General features: G+C 40.2%; 1 protein-coding gene across 2 annotated transcripts; it reads left to right on the top strand.

The window, feature by feature from the left end:
• Window positions 1-5,297: 5,297 nt before the first annotated feature.
• Window positions 5,298-21,552, top strand: LOC121062396 (nuclear factor 1 B-type). 2 transcript variants are annotated; one of them, XM_040542404.1, is made up of 3 exons: window positions 5,298-5,649; window positions 11,661-12,192; window positions 21,482-21,552. In XM_040542404.1, the coding sequence occupies exons 1-3, from the start codon at window positions 5,620-5,622 to the stop codon at window positions 21,535-21,537; spliced, it is 618 nt and encodes a 205-aa protein (XP_040398338.1). In that variant the 5' UTR covers window positions 5,298-5,619; the 3' UTR covers window positions 21,538-21,552. The 2 variants fall into 2 exon arrangements, with proteins under 2 accessions (XP_040398338.1, XP_040398339.1); XM_040542405.1 differs by lacking the exon at window positions 5,298-5,649 and adding an exon at window positions 11,139-11,248.
• The last annotated feature ends 262 nt before the right edge of the window (window positions 21,553-21,814 follow it).

The raw sequence follows: 21,814 nt of genomic DNA, 5'->3' as shown, positions 1-21,814 counted from the left end.
AACTTTCTCCCCCTCCCCCTGCTTTTCTGGCAGGCAACTATCAGTTAAATGCTGAAAAGGATTAATGCAAATGCTGCTTTATTTGTACCTTGCAGACAGTTCTTTTTCCTTCTCTCTTGTTCATGTAGATACTGTTTCTTTCCTGTCATTTTAATGTAATATTTTCTCTCTGGCTGTGTTGGTGGTTTTGGTAGTTAATGGGCTGCAATGTTAATGTATAATGTTGAGGAAATGGCATCGCCATTGTTTATGGTCAGCTAGATAAATTGTCTGGAGCCTTGTGCTGGTCTCTTTCACACTATATTGCAGGATGCAGTGTTCGGGTGGCATTTCTGGCCTGTTTTTTAAGGTTACTTCAGAGGGTTTCTTTTTGTTATTCCCCCCCCCCCCCTTTCCTTTTTCTTTTCCTTTTTTTTTTTTTTTTTTTTTCCACTGCTGTTTTGTTGTGGGACCTGTGTGTGTCTTTTAATTCATTCCTTTCTCCTTCATGTCTGTGTGTATGTGTGTGTGTATGTCTGTCTGCTTTCCCTCTTGTCCTCTCTTCGCCTGTGTGTCTGGGCCACATTTTAATGCACAATATCCCATCCATTAAGTTGTGGTTGAATGCGGAGTGTGTGAGGACTTGGCAGCTCTCAGGTTGAAGGGGGTGGGGAAGCCCGTTTCGGCTCTGACACAAGATGCCGATGTGGCGTGATCTGAATTATTATTAGGGCTGCGAACATGGCCATCTTCTCCTGCTGCTGGAAAGCGCTGCCATTGAACTTGAGATGGGACAGACAAGATCTCCAACTTATTTTTTTTTTTTTGAAGTACAGTAGCTGGCAGTGAAAAGGCGCCAAAACACACAAGATTAAAGTTCTCTGAAGCAGTCTTGTGCTGCTATCCTTACGATTTTAACTTTGAATTGCAAGGAGAAAACAAAGCAAACAAACAAACAAACAACAACAAAAGTTTTTTTTTATTCTAATTTAGACAGACATTTAAATCCAGCTTCTGTCCGTCCTCGCCCCACTCCTAAAAAACTGGCAAGTTATAAAAACTGGCAAAAAAGATGGAGGTGAAATCTTGTTCTTGCTGCTACTCTTTACGTCCAGAGCATTTAAGATCAAAAAATGTTATTTTTTAAAAGAGAATTTACTGTATTGGGGTAAGAGGGTTTCCATGCCTTTGAAAGGCTGAGAACATGACCTGCAGTGAGGACAAAAACTGCACAGTTGTGTAACCCAAAACGTTGTGGTTTACACAGCTTTACACTTGAGGTTTGATGTTTTCATTTGCTGGTCTGGGAGCTGTGGAAAGCTTGAGTATTATAGTCCCCATCAAACCGTATGTGGACAGAGGTCAAGCGCGCACACACCCTTCATATATATATGTGTTTCTGTGTAGAGCCAGTAGTGGGTTTCTTTGCTTCTGCTTGTGTATACACATGCTTGTATCTGATCGTGCATTTATGCAGTTTGTATACAGAATATGTTTCTTCTGATCACCGAGAAAATAAAAGAAAAAGATTAATAGTAAATATTATGATATATAAATTTATAGGTGTGATACTACACTAACTCGGAAGTTTTAGTGATTGCTGTTCGCATTCCAAAGGAATCATAAATACCTTACAAATTCAGCCGCATATGAAATAAATCAAGACCTCGTAAAACAGTGTATTATCAGTTTGCTTATTTAGCTAGTTGTGTTTCTTCCCTAAATGTTTGCTACCCAACTTTTTGTGTGTATATATATGCTAATGGATACATATACATTGGTATGCACAGAGGACAGAGTTCCTGTACATCGGGATACTGACCAAGGCTGTGACTGTACCAAACACAAGTGAAACTTTACTTTGTAGTTTAGTGTGATGGTACAAGAAGTCTCGCAAGGCATGAAGGCTAGTCATATTGGTAGACTCACCATTAGCTAACACTATGATAACTTAATGTGATTTGGGTTATTTTTTACACATAGTTGACACAACCTATATTTTACGTGTGCTGCACAGTATTTATATGTACACCTAAGTATTTGTGTATCTAAGGGGTATGTGTGTGAGAGCTGCATTTTCTAACCATGGGTTAAAAAGAAGTTAATAGTATTGCTGTTAAACTGGATGTAAAAAGCACTGTAAAGCTTGTCTTTTAGATCATGGGGACCTTTTAAGTAAAAATTTTGGAGTTGTTTCTCTGATGTTGAATCTTTTGTATTAAATGCTGCATATCTCGATCAAATGCCCCTGATTTTGCATTGGAATTTTCATGAAAATATGATTTCTTAGAAGTTCAGCATATGCATGTTTAGACAGTCAACCCAATTGCCCACTTGTATGTTGAGAGAATCTGAGGTTACACATTTCAGCATTAACAATACCTCTCTCTTTGATTTCTGATGTATAATAATAGTCTTGTGCTCCAAAACTCAAAACAGTTGAGCAGTTGTCTGGACAAAGGGCATCAGCTGAAACTCTGCTTTAGGAAGTATATCAGTGGCATAACTGGCCTTTCCACTTTTTAACGTCATTATCTCTGAAGTTCAAGGGCAATGCCATTTCGCAGCATCTGATAACGTTTGCGAACACTGTCTGTGACTGAAGGAGGTGAAAACACTTTCAGTGCAAGTCCAGGGTACTAAAATCTCCACTGCCAGCTAAAAACTGCTCCAGAAGAGCTAGGGTGGGTGGTGGGGATCAAGACCATCTGTCCCAGGGTTGATGTGAGTAAGGACTTGGAGGCAAATGGACAGCTTTCGCACAAGGTCTCCGTGCAAGCCTAGACCCAGACGCTACAGCTGCTGTCATTGCCACGTTAACACTGCGGTTATCCAGGCTAACCTGCTTGCTAGTGTGTGTGGGCCTCTCCCAGGGCAAACCCTCCCTCCCATGCAGGTTTCCACTGGGATTCACTGGGAGTAACCAGAGGGTTGAACCAAAGACAACCCGCACCGTGCCCACCTTGCCTCCTAGGGGACGTGCAGGAGAGGATGGTTCTGGAGCCCAGTTGGGCAGGCAGCTCCATTCCCCTCAGCATGCCTTCAGGTGTGGGGCCTGCTCCGTCTTGTCCCAGCAGCACCACCACAGGCTGCAGTGCTCGGCTCCACACCCCCTCCTGGTCTGCTTTGGGTCGGGATGCAAAATGGCTGCCACCAGTGGGGACACAAACCCAACCTCTCCGTGACTTCCCCTTGCAGAAAGCACCCAGCTTGGTGTCTTCCCTACCTCACTCCTTGCTCCATTTGCTTTGTTGCCCTCGTCTTTCCTCACTGGCGGGACTCTGCCAAGCATTTCTTGCTGTCAGTGCACGGGTTTCTGCCTCAAAGCTGGCCCTTGGCCTGGACCTGGGAGGACGTGGGGCCTCCTGTGAACCCTGCCTGGGGAAGGGCAGGCTTCTGAAGCCTCTGCAGCTCTCAGGGCAGCCAACGTGGGACTGGGGGCTCACCTTGGTCCTCGTGGAGGAGTGTGAAGGAGGAGGGGGTTGGGGAGGGCTTATTGTGGCTTTAGATCAGGTCTGCAATAACGGCTTGTTGTGTAAGAGTTCAAGCACTCAGAGAGGTGTGTTCAAGGACATCAGTGCATTTGTGCCAAGGGGAATGCCTTTTATGGTAAATTAACTCCAGTTAAATTGAATATTTATTCAAAGGGAAACTCCGGTATTTAAAGCTGGCATTATCAGCTTTTTGCAGTGTCTGGGTGAAGGAAGAGATGATAGGATTTGGGGGGTATTCTCCACCAGATAGGAGAATAAATGTGCTCGCTGTCGTTAACCCCGAATTTGCCTCATCCTTTCCCGCCCGAGTGCGTGCTCTGAACTTGTCACTTATTAATGTGGTCTGCGGAAAGGAACAACTATGGGTGCCGGCTGAACCCTGCAAATCCGAGGGGACTCTGCAAGTGCAGCCAGAGTCCGAGGTGCGGGGCGGACCCCGCAAGGGTTAACGCGTTGGGCTCTAGCTGTTTCCTTTGACATTACCTGTCTTGCACGGGCTCTCTCCTTCCCCCGCCCTTCCCCCTTCTCCTTTTGGTTTGTAAATTTATGTGAATTGCAGCTGGTAGACTTGGCAAGCTCCCCTCATTAAAAGCCCTCTTTGAAAATGGGCTGTGTTTGAGCATTTCCCTAATGAGGACAGGACGGGGTTAAAAAGTGACCGTTTCATGGTTGACTTGAACCTGCCTACTTTCCTTGATGTGTCGTCGTGAGATGCATGGCGTGAATAAACTCTCACTTCGGGAAAGAGGAAGCCCGTGGTCCCTCCAGGACACCGCAGAGCCGCCACCGGCAGAGGCAGCGCCGGTGCCGGGTGGAGGCACACGCCGCGTCCCCAGACCCGCCGTGCATTCAGGGGCGCACCGGGCAAGTTCCCTTCGCCGAGCCTCCTGCCTGGCCAGAAAACGCGTCCCGGGGCTGCAGCTCCCTCGGTGCCGCGGGGGCCGAGGTCGTATCCCGAAAGGGGGAAGGAAAAGAAACCCCCCGCAGACGGCAGCCCGATCCCCCCCTCCCTAAATCCCCACCCCGTGCCCCCCTCCCTCAGCCGCCGCCGCAACTTTTTTTTTCCCACCGGAGAGGGAAGATGAGGGATGTTTGCAAAACGTGCTCGTTCCTTCTGCGGCGTTAGGTGGTGATTAATAAAGAGGGAGGGCAGGGGAGGGGGATCCGGTGGACAAGGAATGTGTTCGCAGGAGGAGGAGTGTAAGGGATCATTGTGTAATTAAATAATTAAAAAAAAAAATACTTAAGTCTCATTTGGGGAGGGAGCTGGAACGGGGTCCAGAGGGTGTAACCGGTGAATTTTTCAACTTCCAAGTTTTGAACAGTGAGAGGAAAAGCCAAGGGGGAGACTGCGCGCGAACAAATAGGGAGGGAGAGCGAGGGAGAGATTTATCGTTTGAATTTTCAAGAGATCATTTTTATTATAGTGGGCGTTTGGAAAGCAGTCTCTTAACATTACCCACAGAGAGCGGGAGGGAGGGCGGAGGGAGCGGATACGCAGAGGGAGCAGGAGGCAGCGGCAGCCGCGAGAGGAGCCCGGAGATTGCGCGCTGCGGAGCTTTTCCACCTTTGGGGGACGCACACGCTCGCTCCGGCTCGCTCCCGCACACATGGTCGCTGCCGTGCAAAGTTTCGCCTGCCATCGCTCCGGGATTTTCCTGCGCCGCTCCGGGCTGTAACCTTGAACTTTCGAGAGCGTGGTGACAGTGCCATAATAACCCACCATAACCCACCACCAACTTCTTAAAAAAAAAAATAAAAGAAAAAAAAAAAAGCCAAACAAAAAAATCCTCCCGCCCACCCCCCACCCCCCCCGCTCGAGTCCTTCCCCCCTCATCTGCAAAACAACCAGCAGCAGCAGCAGCAGCAGCAAAACCAAGACTCCTGCGCCGCCGACAACAAGAGGGTTAAAAGTGTAGATTGGATTTCACCCCGGGAAATCTAGCACACGGAGTGAACTTGAATCTTTGGCTATTTAAGGAGGAACGGGGTTTGTTGTGAAGTTGTGATCCAGGGCAAAGCCCCGTCCTGATTGATTTCATCTTCCTTGAGTCTCAGATGACTGTAAAATGAATAGATGAAATTATTCCTTTTTTGAGGCTTTTTCTTAGGGGCTCTCCGGGCAGCGTGGTCTCAAAGCGAAGTCATGATGTATTCTCCAATCTGTCTCACTCAGGTATAGACACATTTTGTTTCATTTCATTTTATTTATTCGTTTATTTACTTATTTTCACGTGCTTTTTTATATTTGTGTGAGTTGTTAATGAGTCATTGCTAGTAGTGGTAATGGGTTAACGCGCAGTTGTAACTGCTTGTCAGATCCAAACTCGCAGGAGGGGAATACTGGAGGATCAACTGTACCAGGCCATTGTTTTGGGGAGATCCATTCAAAGTGTCACTCGGAGACAAATGCTGTTAATTGCTAGTGCATAAGGAGTCAAAGGTTAACAGAATGGAAATGAGAGTAATTACGCTAAAAAGCAGGTTCGAGAAGTATTGATTTGATTGGAATCAAACGCACTGCGGTCTTTTCAGCCCACCGGCGTACGCGGAACCTAACGAAAGCCTTTAAAAGGAAAAGTGCTGTTTTTGACCGAAAAAAAAAAAAAAAAAGGCAGCGAGCGCGCTCTTGGCGCGAAGCGATCCCGTCTTAGGCTTAATTAGCAGCGCGCAGCCTGCCAGCGGCGGGGGCGAGGGGGACGCGGCTGCCTCCCGGGCGCGCAGCATCCGCGGCGGAGCGCGGAGCTCACCGCGGGGCTCACCGCGGGGCTGGCCGCCGGCAGGCAGCGGGGGCAGCGGGACGGGGCGCCGCGGGTCCCGGCCGGGGTCCCCGCGAGCGGGTTTGGGGTCTGGGGGCCGAGCGGTGCCCGGCCGCGGCCGCTGAGGGGAGGTCGCCGCCGGGGCTGCGCTGGGGAGGGGGCGCCCGGCCGGGCGTGGTGGGGGGGTGAAACGCCGTGGGCAGAAGGCAGAGGATAGTTTTGAGAAGCTTTTGTGAAAGTCTGTCTTAGGAGGATGTGATGTAAACTGATTAAGCGATAGCGGCTTGCTTCCACATTGGCGCAACAAATAGCTAAAGAAGGCGAAAACGTGCGAAAGTGGCGTCTCGCGCTGTACGGTAATTAAGCGGGCAGCGACGCGCTTATAGCTGCACAGCGAATAAATAAATACGATTTAAGTTATTCGACAATAAGAAAGCATTGTAATTCAAAAGGACTGAAGTATTCATAAATTGTGAATGAAGATGGAAACAACGATAAGGCTTATTCAGTGATTGGATGCAGTCCTGTAGCTTTTTGGCTGACACATTTTTTATTGTTTATATTTTGTTTGGCATCTAAGTGTGATTGACTTAGATATGGATATTTTCAGCAAGTAAACCTGAGCGTGAGCGGAGCAAACCTGGAAAAGAGTGCCGTAGAAATATTTCTTCCTCAAAAGAAAAATTACTGCATGTGGCAAGCATTTTGTCTAGCAGATACACGTACGCTTGCAGGTACACACAGAGAAATAATTGCTTACCTTCAATTAGCAAAAATCAATTCTGTGTGGCCTGTCCGTCCTGTGAAATTACTGACAGGCAATGAGACCTCTGTCCCAGGATATATTCCTTACAGTACAACTTAACACAGAAGACACGCACGTTTTCACTACCACCACTAGCACGGCGGGCAGTTCATTTTGTTGTTTTCTGCTCTGATGACATTTTTTCCCATATCTTTGCCTTTTGGACTCAGATGCAATAGATTTCCTCACTTTTCGCAAATCTATGTTAAAATACCATACCTAGGTGCATACAAAAACATAACGTTATACTGCTGCAGTCACAGGTACAAGAGAACGATTCCTGGCTTTCGTGTGTTAATAACTTCTATCTTACATTTTGTAATCCTGCTATATCATCTGCTATGTAGGAGCAGTTCGCACTTAGAGGCACATCTATGGAACAGAATTGCAGCAGTTTGATTTTAATTTGGATTTTTTTCTCTATCTGTTTGGAATGATAAGAGCGGTTTTGAAATCGTCTTCCCTCTCCCCAAATTAAAAATTCAGATTATGTTGGAAATGAGAATGTATGCTTTCCACTATTAATTTATTTAAAGCATAAAACTGATGAATCTTATTTTGGCTTACAACTGAGTTAAAACAGTACTGCCAAATTTGTTCTCTATTGTTTTCTGCCTCTCTAAGGCACTACACAGATGCATGTTGACTGTGATAGGGTATGCTCAGTAGAAAATATTTTGGTAAAAGTTCTAAACACAGAACACCTGTTTGGACCAAGCTAGTGCACCAGCGCCAGTTCAGTTTGTGCTGATAGAGCACTGAAGCACCTTTCAGAAACAAGTCTAAAATTCAAAAGTGCAGTTTTAAGACAGCCCTTGGCATTTCAAACGTTACCCATCACTGTTTCAATAAAAGTTTGGTGGATGTAAAATAACTTCAAGGAAGAATGAAGACTTGGCAGAAGCACTTTAATTGGGGGGTGGAGACATGAGGGTCTTTTTCTCTGTCCCCCACGTCTCTTTCCCCCGGTTTGGGAATGAGTATAAACTACATTTATCTCTCTTGCTGAGGCATGATAGGATGGAGTTACCACATGCCTTTAAGTGCTTAGACTGTTGTGATATTTTTACCACGTTTATTTTTATGTTATGGTGGTCCAGGAAACTCAGAATATGTAGCCTTTTTCTTTTCCCCTTATAATATGTTATTTCATTATGCAAAAGGAAAATCCACATGGGGAAATTGAGTGCCTGAAGTTTTTGCTGTAAAATTTCTAGACTTCTGCCTTGTATACTTGTTGTATGATCCTAGGTCAAACTTAGATGAATTGATATAAAGTTTATAAGAGCGGAAAATATGAGAGTGGCACTGCATTTCCCCTTTACCTATTCCAAAAAGAAAAGCCGGCCTATCTATCATCATTATAATACAATTAGACTACTGGTATTTTTTCCTTTATTTACAAACTACATAGTTATCCTATAATAACTTCCATTTTAATTTAAATTGTCAGTGCAGAATGGTTCACCTGAGCCATTTGATATGGCGTTTGAAAATCTTTCCTCCATAAATCACTCTATTGCAAGAGCAACTATGGCACATGGGTAAGTGCCACATAAAAATCATTTTTCAATATTGCTGTATGAATATTAAGGGGAAAAATCAAATTCTGTAGATGGCTTTTTAGGAGGTTTAGTGGAGAATGTGTGTGATTAATTGCAAATCTCCATTTAGGATCATTTTTATGGGCACTTCTTGTCAAGTAATGTTTCATTTGAAAGGACTCCAGATGCACAATGAATCTCTCACAGATATCTGATAATATTGCTTTAGAACAGGATGTTCTTTGCTGTCTTTCTCCTTCACACTCTTTCACATATATTTATAGCTTTAGGACTTAATGATATCCTGAAAGAAAAGCCTGAATACAGTCTTAAAAAGCTTTCCTTTTTTTTTTTTTTTTTTTTCCATTCTTTCTTTCTTTCTCTCTTTGAAGAGGAAACATTCAACCACTATTCAACCACTGGATACTGAAATTTGAAAACAGTAATTTGTCTATATAAAATTTTCATAGATATGAAATGCTATTGGTTATTATTGGTAACACAATGTGCAGCACCTGAAGGTGAAGCCATTCTGGAAGAGTTTGCCATGTCCATCTTAAAAAAGAAAAGTAGATCTGCAGTTTTTTAGTAGTGTAAAATTTCCATGTTAATTATATTGCCATTTAAAGTTATAAATGTTGGAGTCTGTTTTAGACATAGGGTAAATTATTGTACTTGGGCAAAAAACAAATTCTCTCAAAGCTCTTAATCCCGCTGTCTTTTTCCTTGCCCCACATTTAATCACAGATATTAGAATTTTCAAGATGTGAAGGAATTTTGTTTTGTTCAGTCTAAAATTAATTGTAAGGATTTTACACTGAAAAACCTTCCTCCTTATGCTTAGTTAAAATTTTATTAACATGCTCTGATTAAGATGACTTTCACAGGTGAAAAAATAAACTTTCTCTAGTAGTTGGAAATGAGGGGGAAAAAAGCATGGCATTGGAAAGCGTATGAAGATAGGGAAGTCTTATCATGGGCTGTGGTTACTCAGAGCAGTATTGCCTTCCCACACAAAGAACAGATTGTGGTTTAACTCTTTCCATGGCCTAGTTTCATGTGCCAGTATAGTATCAGAATTGTTCAAATCTCTGCTGGAAACTACTAGTCAGTTTAATTATTGCCTTTGTGACTTTGTCAAACATCGTACTGTAGTGCAATTGTTTATGTGCTGAATTATCTTCTAATATTCTCTCTCCTTCCCCCCCCCTTTTTTTTTTATTATTTTTTTTTTCTCTGTGAAGGTAACATGGGCATAGGGAAACGGCTTGGAACTTTTGTGTTGTTTTCTGTTTGATTTGAGGGTGGTGAGGGAAGAGAGGTAACCAGCTCCAGTAGGTTTTTACCATTCAGGAAATTTTAAAGTTTGTTTGAAATTTGAAGATTTAAATACTAAGTTCTTGGCCTGAAGCTTCTACAATGGCAGTCTGAACTCTCTATAATTGAGACCATTGGTTATACTTACATCATTTTTTCCCTAATGGAGTTAATCAACCTACTGATTAAACATAATTCATTCCCTGTCTAGCAACATAGCTAAAATATTAGTTTGTTAATTGTATTCTTGAATATAATTGTATAAAAAAGGTTCAGTTTTAGTTTGATTGCACCGTGCCAGGCAGTATGATGAACAATCTGCATGGTATTTAAAACTACATATGCCTACACACAGAAAGAGAGATATCTCCCCTAAGGTCTCCTTTGCAAACCAAAATACAGTAATGTTTGATAAGCAGATCGCGCTGTTTTAAACAGCGGATTTGTTCACAGAAGAGGCATTAGTTTTTGGGAAAGGCCTATTTAGATATTAACATGGATGTGTAGGATGGTACTTTAAGCAGACAAAACAATTTAATTGCTATAGAATGTGCTTGTAGACGACAACTAAGCATTACCTCCTTAATGCAATACACATTGCTGCTAGGCAGAAGATAAGAACTTTCAGGTGTAGCCAGATGATAGAAAGGGATATTTTGGAACTGTAAATAAATTGCATGGGTATCACAAAAGCAGCATTTGACCAGCGGTGCACTCGTAATGTCACTCTGCCACAGCATGCAGGAACACAGAGAATGCAAAGTTCGTGCCAAGTTGCCATTTTTCATTGTACACCTCAGATTGATTTTTAAGGGGTTTAGAATAATTGCCACACTCATGTGATCAGTTAACAAATTAACTGACTCTGTGGGGCTTCAAAACCCATAGTAGAGCTGCCAGAAGAAAATTAATGTAATTTTTGTTCTCAGCTTCGTAAACTTTTATTTTACGGAGTTTGGGGGTGGTGGGAGGGAAGCCTGAAGAGCTGAAAGTACAGAAGCTTCTGTTCAGGATTTGTGTACAACATGCTGTGTCTTTTCCCCACTTTCCCTTACTGTATACTGGTTTCTCTAGTTACCACCACTGGAATGGTGCTGTTTCAGTGCTGGAATGTTGGACGTTTGATAAGAAAATGGATCAAGTTTAATGGCGCATGCTCTTTGTGCCACCAGCAGTCTCTTGCTGAGAGCATGCTCCAAAAGCGGGAACTGTGTGGCATTACACTGAGCATGTATATGCTTTGTGTTTCTGTGCCACAGAGAAGAGAAATGAACTGTGGCATTCGCCTCAGCGTTCTGAACATTTCTGCTCAGATTTTTTAAAACCGTATAGTGTCCTCTTTGCACAATGGTACTTTTCTTGTTGTTAGCCCTTCACTCAGATATTTAAACGTTAGAAACAAAACATCTTGATAGCATCTCTTTTAAATGATGTAGTCTTTATAGCATTGTGGGATGAAGTGAGGGGAGGCATACAGAATAAAATCTTCAAAGGGTTCTTTTAAAGAGTGAAATATAGAGAAAATGTGATTCTCTGTGTACTTTTGTCTGTTGCCTGATAGCGATAATAAATGCGTAAAACATATTACGCAGAATTTTGCACAGATTTTAACTAACTATTGAGTGTTTATTCTCTTCGTCTTGGATTTCACTTTAAGATTTTCAGAAATCTTTCTTGATGATGCTTTGATTATGAGAGCTTACTGACTCTGAGTTTTCTTCCTCTCTTCTTTTATTTTTTTTCCCTCCACTTCTTTTCACAGGATGAATTTCACCCGTTCATTGAGGCACTTCTTCCACATGTCCGTGCAATTGCCTACACTTGGTTCAACCTCCAGGCTCGAAAACGCAAGTACTTCAAAAAACATGAGAAACGAATGTCAAAGGATGAGGAAAGAGCAGTCAAGGATGAGCTACTTAGTGAAAAGCCCGAAATTAAACAGAAGTGGGCATCCAGGCTCCTCGCCAAGCTGCGCAAAGATATTCGCCAAGAGTTCCGAGAGGATTTTGTGCTCACGGTGACAGGGAAGAAGCACCCATGCTGTGTATTGTCCAATCCTGACCAGAAGGGTAAGATTAGGAGAATCGACTGCCTGAGACAGGCTGACAAAGTCTGGCGTCTGGATCTAGTCATGGTGATCCTGTTCAAAGGCATCCCTTTGGAAAGTACGGATGGAGAGCGGCTCATGAAATCCCCACATTGCACAAATCCAGCACTTTGCGTCCAGCCACACCACATAACAGTATCAGTCAAGGAGCTTGATTTGTTTTTGGCATACTACGTGCAGGAGCAAGGTAGGAAGCAGATTGTTGTGTTTCTATGTTAGTATGTCAAACTCTGGTTGTGAGTAGCCCTGTTTCCCCTATGGGCTCGCTTCCAGTGAAATATTATTCTGTGGTCTCTATACATAATGTGGGTACATATCCTTATGTAAATCAGCATGTATACGTATATACACACATACACACATACTCTTACAGACCTGTGCAAGTGACACGTATGTTTGACATATGTCTCTTCTTCTCTTTCAGGAGAGAGTAGGACATACCAGAGTAGTACTTTAGTTCTTCTGAAGTTGCCTTTTTAAAAAAATTTTTTATTTTTTTAATTTTTTATTTATATTATATATATATATTTGTGAAAAAGGGGCACAATATTGTGTATTTTTTCCAGTAATGACTTCAGAAAACATTCTTCTTCTCTTTAAAGTTTTTGTGTGTCCACCCCACCCAACCCACCAGTATTGTTAGTAACAGATGCAGGTATGTGCAATTGCACAATCACAATAAATAATATAAATATTTATTCTTGCATTTTCTTTTACAAATAATCAAAAATTCATCTTTAAGTTGATGATTCTATTTTAACTCTAAAAGCAATTATAGAGTTTCTCATGACTATTAAATAAAATATGAAAAAAATTTAACACAGGAACGCAGCTTAGTAAATACTTAGTAGTCAGAATTACAGCATACACTACTTTACGTTTTATTCATATTTTATATCATTAGCTCATGTTTCCTGTCTGAGTTTTGAAAAACAAAGATACAGCTTGTAATATTTACAGAGAATTTTCCATAAAAAGTATATTTTCATAATCACACCAGTATAATTAATTTTATTTGGCAGATAATTAAAATATGAAAAATCACAGAAAAGCTCCTTTAACTTAGTTTTGTGGAACTAAAATACAAACAGTGCTTCTGGTAATCATATCTCAGGGAAAAAATGCTATTCATTTTACATATTCACATAACAATATTCATATGCAGGTCCCCCAAAATCGTAAATGGCTGTAAGTAGATAAAGGTTTTCCTCTGATCCTAAGCTTTCTGAAAAACATTTTCTCTGCGTGCATCGTTTGGGTTCTTTCTGCTGATTATATCGTCCTCTAGCCATCTTTGTATTGCTGGCTGATAAGCAGCAATAAAACATTTCTTTTTTAGCCGCAGATCTAAACTAGGGAAAGTTTGAACGGCTGCAGATGGTGGGCCATTTTACAACTTGGCCTGGTAGTAGGCAGAAATGGCCTGCAGAAGGGCAGATGGCAGGCTGTTATCTGATGCCCGATACGTAACTATGGATCTAACCGAAAAATAAACTGAATGGATTTTATTAGTAACAAAAAAGTGAAATCGCACGTCGTTTCAATGTGTACTCATTGTTTTGAAGAACAGATACACAAGACGACCTTTTTATTTTCAACGAATTTTTCTGTTAGAAATTCAGTCATGTAAATGGTGCACTGTGTTCTCGTGAACATATAAATAGTGTTCAATTTTATTATTTATTCCTCAGGAAAAAATGCCTTTTTTTTTTTTTTTACCTTGTTTGTATTTTATATATTTTCTCTCCACAGCAGTAGGCAATGTACTTAGAAATTTTGCAGCAACTTTAGGTAGTTGCACAGTGTGGTAAATCTGATCCTCAAAAGCATAGAAAATAAGTTTTCTATGATAGCATTAAACAAAATATCTTAATTACAAAATATTTTTAACTTCAAATTTTCTTTATGAAAAAAAAATAGAACACTAGTTTGAATGCAAATATTGCAAGACATAGCTTACTGATTAATTCTAACGGGTATACCTATCTGTAAAAGTCAAAATTACAAAGAGAGGCAAAACAGCTTATGTAACTCTTGAACCGAAGAAGCTGCGGTCAGGGTACTCACACTCTTGATTTCAAGTTGTTGGAAGCCAGTATCTTGAAATGGGGCAAGAAATTGAAGGGCATAGGTGATTTTACTGTTTTAAATGGATTGAGAATATGAGATTATTCAAAATATTTGTCTAAACAGAAATGAGTAAGATAAGCATGCTGTGATATTATAACTTCCAAAGTTACAAGAAGCTACTTCAGGAATATATGGGAAGATGAAGCTGGCTAATTTCTTTGTACCAAGCCACCCTTAGTAGACCCTTTTGTTTATTGTGAACCGCAAGTATTTTGTATCTCTCTTGCTGCTTTACAGTTAATCTTCTGTTAACATCTGTTGGCTCTCTTCTTGAAGAAGTCATATTAAGTTATCTTCGTATTTTTATCCCGTTTTGTCAAAAGTTGATTCTCTGTCCTCAGTGAAAGCAGGTTAATTGTGGCACTTTGCAGTGCACTTGATTAAGAGCACCAGGCTTTGCAAAAGATAAGCATGTAGTCAACCAAAATACTGCTTTTTACACATGCTGTTTTGCTTTTTATTTCTGTTTTGGAATACAAAAGCCGCCTAATAGTATCGTATAAAAACTAAGTAGAGAAATAGAAACAATTAAGTTGCTGAATGAAATATGAAGAAGGAATTAGCACACAAAATGAATAAAGGGGCCAAATAGTATGTTTTTTGTTGCTTTAAAAAAGAAGATTAGGGCAAAAAGGAGGAGGAAGGATGGTTTGAGTGCCAGTGATGGTTGCCAGTGGCACCAGGATTGGCATCAGACCTTCTTTGTTTAGCCTAGGATGCCTGTGATTTGTTGGTTGGCATCCGCATTGCAGTGCAGAGTAATGTTACAATATATTGACAATTTCCAGATCTAGAAGTGTCAATAATCCTTTCAGTTCCTAATAAAAAGAGCTTCTACTTCCACATCTGCCTTGAAGGATGAAATAAAGACTGACCTGTCAAGTTCTGTCATTGACCAACTTCACCTGGTTCTGCTTTTCGCTCACCTCCCTCAGAATTCAGCATCTTTTTCTCCCTATTCCCTTTCTACTACCTTCTTGCGCTTTAGGAACACTTTTTTTTTTAAAAAGAGGCTTGACATAGGTTGCAATGCCTTTGACTGAAGTGGAGGAAGAAAATGGGAGGCACACAGTGACCAATGTTTAGACTCAAATAATTTTAAATCATAATACATTTCTACAGGGCTCTCCTTGTTTTGTGTATCAAGTCCACCCTCCCCCCTCACTGAATTTTTTAAAAGCCCAAACCTTGAAAATGCCACAAATGTTGTTTCTAATGACAAAAATGCCCCCTCCCCCCCCTTTTTTTTTCTAGCTAGCATCAGAGACATTTTTGTTTGTTTGTTTTTCTATCATTTGATATGAAATGCATCTGAGTCCATAAAATCATTTGATGGTATTTGACTCAATCAGTGCAGTGCTTAGGCTGTGTTCCCGTTGCTACAAGAACCGCCATTTTGTTTGTCAAGTGCCAGGAGAGGAGAAAAAAAAAAGGCAGACAATGTGCTTGATGCCAATAATGGTTGCCAGTGGCACCGAGGTTGGCATCAGACCCTCTTTGTCTAGTTGCTGAATGCCTTTGATTCGTTGGTTGGCATCCGCATTGCAGTGGGCACATTGGAAAGTTTTTGACAATCAGTGAATGAAAGCTGCAGTACTTGTTTGCTGCAACAGAACCCAGATAATATAAATCCCTTCTTCTGATAGATGTTTTGCTTAGTCTTACAATGGCTGATTAAAACAATAAATAAAAAAAAATCCATTGCTCTTTTTCTAAAACATAAAATATCTCATCGCAACATGTCTTATCTGCAGAATTCCTAATCCTCATGTTGTCTCTGCTGTTTTTCTTCCTTGCAGCATAAATAAAATTCAAAGTTGATTTTAGATATTTTAGAAGATAGTGAATGAAGCACAATAGAGCTTGAGAAATATTTTGGGAGCTTAAAGAACTGAAGCAATGGTAAATGTAAATGGTAAACATTTTTAAGTCTTTTAAATGTGTGCGCCTCTCAGAGTACATTTCTCAGATCAGTCATGTTGCTGTTTACACTCTCATTTGTCCTTTTGCAAGACTGATATAACTGGGGGAGCCTGCATCCCCAGCTCTTAATAAAATCTGAAGTTGAGGGGAGGATCTTTTAAACTATCCAAAAAGGAGAGCAGAAAATAGATGCAGATGTCCTTCGTCTGGTACTGCTCAGGCTCTCCTGAGTTTTTAAAGTTCTTAAAACATCAAGACATAGTTACAGTTCCAGCTGCAGGATTTCTGCTACCACGAACTCTGCAAAAAGGCTAAATCATTTCTGTTGGAAGTTTCCTAGATAGTTAGCATTAATATTGCTTTCCGGTTAACTGCTATTATCTCGTTAATTAATAAGAAGGATTAGCAGCCCTACCCAAAGGGCTGCACAGAAGGAAGCCTGGCCTACGTGAACCCCCAGCTCACCAGACTGTGTCCTATCTCTCCGGAGGTCACGGGAAAAAAGGGAAAAAGGAAGGATAGGAGGGAAAAGAAAGAAGGGGAGAGGCAGGGAGCGGGCTGGCTCCCCGCAGGTGAGGTAGGGGAGAACTTCTCCTGTGAGGATTCATCTGTTGGGCCGCTGGGAAGCACGCAGATCCCAGGAGAGAGAGGGCCGGTTGTGTGCTGGCAGGGAGCATGCACCACATGGCTGCAGCCGGCTGCCGCATCGAGCAGCCAACGCGGGCTGTGCCAGGTTTGTCATGCACGCCGTCACGATCCTTTGGCCAGCACCTCTACAGATCGTCTCAGCCTGAGTGCAGGCATTCCCGGGCTGCACCTGCATGGATCCAAAACTGCTTCCAACCCAGCTAAACGCTGAGGAATCAGCAATCCCTTAGCGAGCAGGGATACCGCCTTCTTGCTTCGGCGGTGCTAGCGAGGTGTGCGTGCAGTCTTGTGTTGGACAGTGTGTCCTCTGTCCAGAAGGAACTGCGGGAATGGGCAAGCAGACTCCTGGTGGGTCAATGCCTTGATCCTGTTGTTAAACTTTTTGAGTTTTGTGAGTTTATTTTTAAAGGGAGCTCAAATTTTTAAATATGTCTGTGTAGTCGTTCTTATATCACACTTCAGTTTACATATAGTAAGCATAGAAAACTGAGGATAGAGTAACATGGTGATAATACTTTTTCTCTTTTACAACGGTAAATAATGTATTTTTTTCTGTTAGTTTTCTGTAAGTATAAGGAATTCAATGTAAAATTGTACCCAAAATGATTTTTTAAACAGTCTCTTCTCTGTATAATTCCTATAATGTTCATACATCTAAATGTCACAACATCCTGAAGAATTGTGGACAGGGGTTTGCATTTCTTGTGTACATTGATGCTTCCACACACAATTAATAAATAAATAAATTTAAAAAAATAAATAAAAGAGGGCCTAGAAGAATCAATCATGTTGAATTGCTGATTGTTCCTACTTCCGTTAACTTGAATGATTTGCCTCCTTCTGAATACTTTATATGGGAACATACAATTGAACATTTAACCTGTTTTGCAGAAGGATATGTCAAGGCACAAGTAATTTGCTGGAGTTTACACAGCAAATTGTTAGCTGCACTGGGAACAACAGGAAATAGAGATTATTACTGCCTGTACCTTATAGGTGTCTAGATGCTCTTGAAGCCTATTACTTACATGCTGAAATGGCATGCTGATCCCTTGCATTAAATCTCAATTTGGAATCAGAGAGCCAGTGCAGAAGTAGAGGTAGGACTTTATGTTTTGTTTGTTCTCATATGAGAAGAGCTTTTTGTAGTTTAAGAAACTGATAGGGAACAATAAACACTTAAAAAATGTTGGATTACTTTGAGCAATTCCCATTTATTCAGGCATACAGAAAATATAATTTTAAAACACTGCTTGTGTCAGTTTAAAAAGACACCTTTTGACTTCTTTTCTAGTTTTCTAATGTAAAATGTAGGATGACAACTTTGTCAAGTATCTCAAATGTGCTGAAAATTACAGACAGAAAAGATATTCATGAGTAAAGAAAAAGATTTTCATGTGTATATGGGCATGGGCATGTTTTTCAATTGACGATTATGAATATTTTGTGTATGGAGACACAGGAAAATAAAACACTTGAAAAGGTCACACATCAGTCAAACAGTAAAAATGAAGAATTCAAAATGTATTTATTTTTTCTTTTTAATTTTTATTTTTCTCAGAACAGTGTTGTGGGTGATATGACAAATTCATGAGAAAGAAATGGGAAATTTTAATATTTAATTTACTATTGCTATCAGGAATGAAATATATATGTTTTAGGAAGGAGCCTTTTGCTTTTTGTTTATTCTGTTTTTTCTTACTTGATACACCAGGGACGTCATTTTCACAGGGTTAAATGATATTAATTGTGTTTAAGACAAAGGAAGCTTACAGTTAAATACATTCTGTGCAACTAGTTGAAAATTTAGAATTTAGCATTAATTTATGAATCACATTTAGATCGACAGCAAGAAGCAATAAAGTAAAGAACAGAAAAGAAAACAGAAAATTCTTGCTTCACAGTAATTTCAGACAGAAGAATACTGGGAACAAAAAAAAAGCTTCTAAACTGTAAATAAGGTCACTAATTCATAAAGGAAATACTTCAAATAACAGCAGAGGTTTATGTTTTAAATTTCTTATTTTTCATGCATATTGGATTTGTTGTAACTGAAAACTTTATAAAGTAATTAAACACTAATACCACTGGATGTTGAATTTTAAAACTTATGGCACCAGATTGCTGTCAAATTGACATCTTTTTCTAGCTTTCCTATCTACCCTGCTTTTTCTTCTCCTCCTCCTCCTGCTTTTTCTTCTCCTCCTCCTCCTGCTGTTAGTAGAGGAGTAGTGTAGAAAGCTTGAGGACTGGTGGCCCTGCCGAAGCTCTGGTCCTTGGAGCAGTACACAGCAGTGCCAGGCACAATAACCCAAGAAATTTCTTTAACAGTTATGTTCCAGCCTTAACTGCACAGTGATGTGTTGTTTTGCTTTAATCACTCAGGTGGGATGATTTCAGAATAAAAAAGGCTAATCTAACTGAACTAACCTAACTTTGATTTTGGGGTGGAGAAGAGACCCCTTATCTGGAGACACTTTTCATATGTTAAGTGAATGTGACAAAGGAAGAAGGCCTGTGCACTTAGCCAGTTTGTTTGACAAACATAAAATGAGATGTCATTCTTTATAGGGAGTCTTCATGTTTGATCCCTGTCTCTCATTTTCTATTTTTTAATTTATTTTATTATTATTATTACTATTTAACACTAGTGGAATTTCTAGAAGTGCTTGCTAAAAAACTGGCTCAAGGCTGTGAAGTATGGATTAGAAGAGGGTTGAAAGGCTCAGGAACTAGTAAAGGAGAAGTAAATCATAGATTACTAGCTTTGTCCAAGAGAAAAGAGAATTGATTTAGGTGTGTACATTGTACTATCTGGAAGCAGTGAGTTGTGTGTGCGATTGGGAACATTCTTCTTGCAAAGCTGCTAATCCTCCCCCCCACCTTTTAATTTATAAAGGTATTAGTTTCCTACTCTCTTATCCTCCCAAGCTCACCTTACTGAGAGTTTCTTTCCTTTTCTGAGTGTATTGTGCTTTTCCTCCACCCTCCCTCCTAAATATATTTCTTTAGCTGTTTCTTAGGAACCTCAGTATTGACAAGTGACTTTTGTTCTAGATTGTTTTTCAGTCAGTGGGAGATGGACACTTCAGTCATGGCTTTTGTGGGGGATTCTGTCTGAGGAAGGGCTGAAAGTCTTGAGTGTGTTTATCAAACATAGCATTTTGGACATTTCTAGCCAACCTGACTACTAGAGATTTTGCCTGCAGGCCATGTGTCACATCCTCCTGGTTCCCTGTGCCCCTTCTCATGTCATAAAAAAGTGACTTAAAACTGTACAGACACTGAAATCATTTAATGTTAGGGCCCCTTTCACTACTTATGGTGTTTAAGAAGTTTTAAATATTTTCTTTCTTTCTTTTTCTTTCTTTCTTTCTTTCTTTCTTTCTTTCTTTCTTTCTTTCTTTCTTTCTTTCTTTCTTTCTTTCTTTCTCTTTCTTTCTTTCTTTCTTTCTTTCTTTCTTTCTTTCTTTCTTTCTTTCTTTCTTTCTTTCTCTTTCTTTCTTTCTTTCTTTCTTTCTTTCTTTCTTTCTTTCTTTCTTTCTTTTCTTCCTTTCTTCCTTTCTTTCTTCCTTTTTTCCTTCCTTCCTTCCTTCCCTCCTTCCCTCCCTCCCTCCCTCCCTCCTTCCTTTCTTTCTTTCTTTCTTTCTTTCTTTCTTTCTTTCTTTCCTGTGTAGGAATCAAATAAAGAGAAATGACTATGGTACGACACTGGGTAGAGAACTGTGGAAAAGCTTAGCTGAAGCTCATTCAACCATTGAGTATTCTCCCTCAAAAAAACCTTGCACATTTTCACACTGACTATTTACTCCATTTACTCCAGAGAAAATTTAGGAATAACCTTAAACTGAGTGTTCCAGCGTCCTTCAGTGTTATAAAGGTACCTTCACTAAAAGCATCTCTGTGGATTTAAGGTGTCTTTTTATTGCTTCCTCCTGGCAAAATATATACAGAAGTGCAACAGAATGATTCTCCGTTACTTCTTTAGAGATCAAACAGGAAAGTCAAACACAAAAGTGAACAGATAGTGAACTCTATTTGAGAAACTCATTGTGTCTGTTGGGAAATTACAAAAATGATATTTTTTCTTATATTGGTTAATGCAAATGATGTGCACAAGTAAGTATATTCTATACCATTTGCAGTTATTAGACTTTTGAGAATTTTAAATAATTAGTTTTTTAAAATATTGATTATATATTTGCCTTTTCAATCTTCAAGTTAACATTAACCTGAATTGCTACACATAATTTCAAAAAGAATACTTTTATGCAAATGAAAGATAAGTGTAACAGATATCTTTAATCTAGCATTATATTTTACTCTTTAGTCAGTCATCTTGATATATTCTTCAGAACATATTTTCTGATGATTACATATAATTTATATATTTTTTATTTAAAATAGAAAAAAGTGTACATATTAGAATACAGTAATACAGATTCCTTATCTTTAGAGATTGAAAATTAAATATTTATTGTAATTTTTTTTTGTGAATACTTTGTCCTAAAGTGACAAGCCATTTTCAGCCTTTTTGATAAAACAAGTAACAAGGAAATGCTGGATTTCCCTAGTTGATTTTTTTGGAAGGGTCTTGTGTCTTGTAGATAGCAAGTGTATTTAGCATAGCATCAATTTTCCATTTCATGATTAATGCCAATGATAATGATGCCAGATACATTGAAAGGATGTCTATAAACCTGTACTCTGATTTCAAAGTGTGAAAACATCTCCTAGTCAAGTCAACTTGTATTTTCTTATTCTGACATCTGGAGTTTCTGGACAAATTACCTTAAATTTGTTATGCTGTGTTAAAAGACATGTTTTATGAGGCCAGCCTCAGCTCCTGGCCTTAGTGTCAAGGACCCTGCTACATGATGCAACATGTCTTGTTAGGTTTAATTGACCAAAGCCGATTTGTTAACACAATTCATTTGTGCTGTAACTCATGCCCAGGCCAAGTTGCTACCTGAATCTCTTGACCTTGAGTTGTCTGGGTCATGAAATGGCTGCGAACAGCTTGACCTCCCCATTGTTCAGCAGTGTTGCTGTTTCCTCTGATTCTCTGTGGTAGTTGTTGACAAGAAGGTCTCAGTCCCCACTTTTCA

Source organism: Cygnus olor, chromosome Z (assembly GCF_009769625.2).
Source record: "Cygnus olor isolate bCygOlo1 chromosome Z, bCygOlo1.pri.v2, whole genome shotgun sequence".
Classification (NCBI taxonomy): Eukaryota; Metazoa; Chordata; class Aves; order Anseriformes; family Anatidae; genus Cygnus; species Cygnus olor.
The sequence above is the reverse complement of the archived record's forward strand: the minus strand, read 5'-3'. Positions and strand labels throughout refer to the sequence as shown.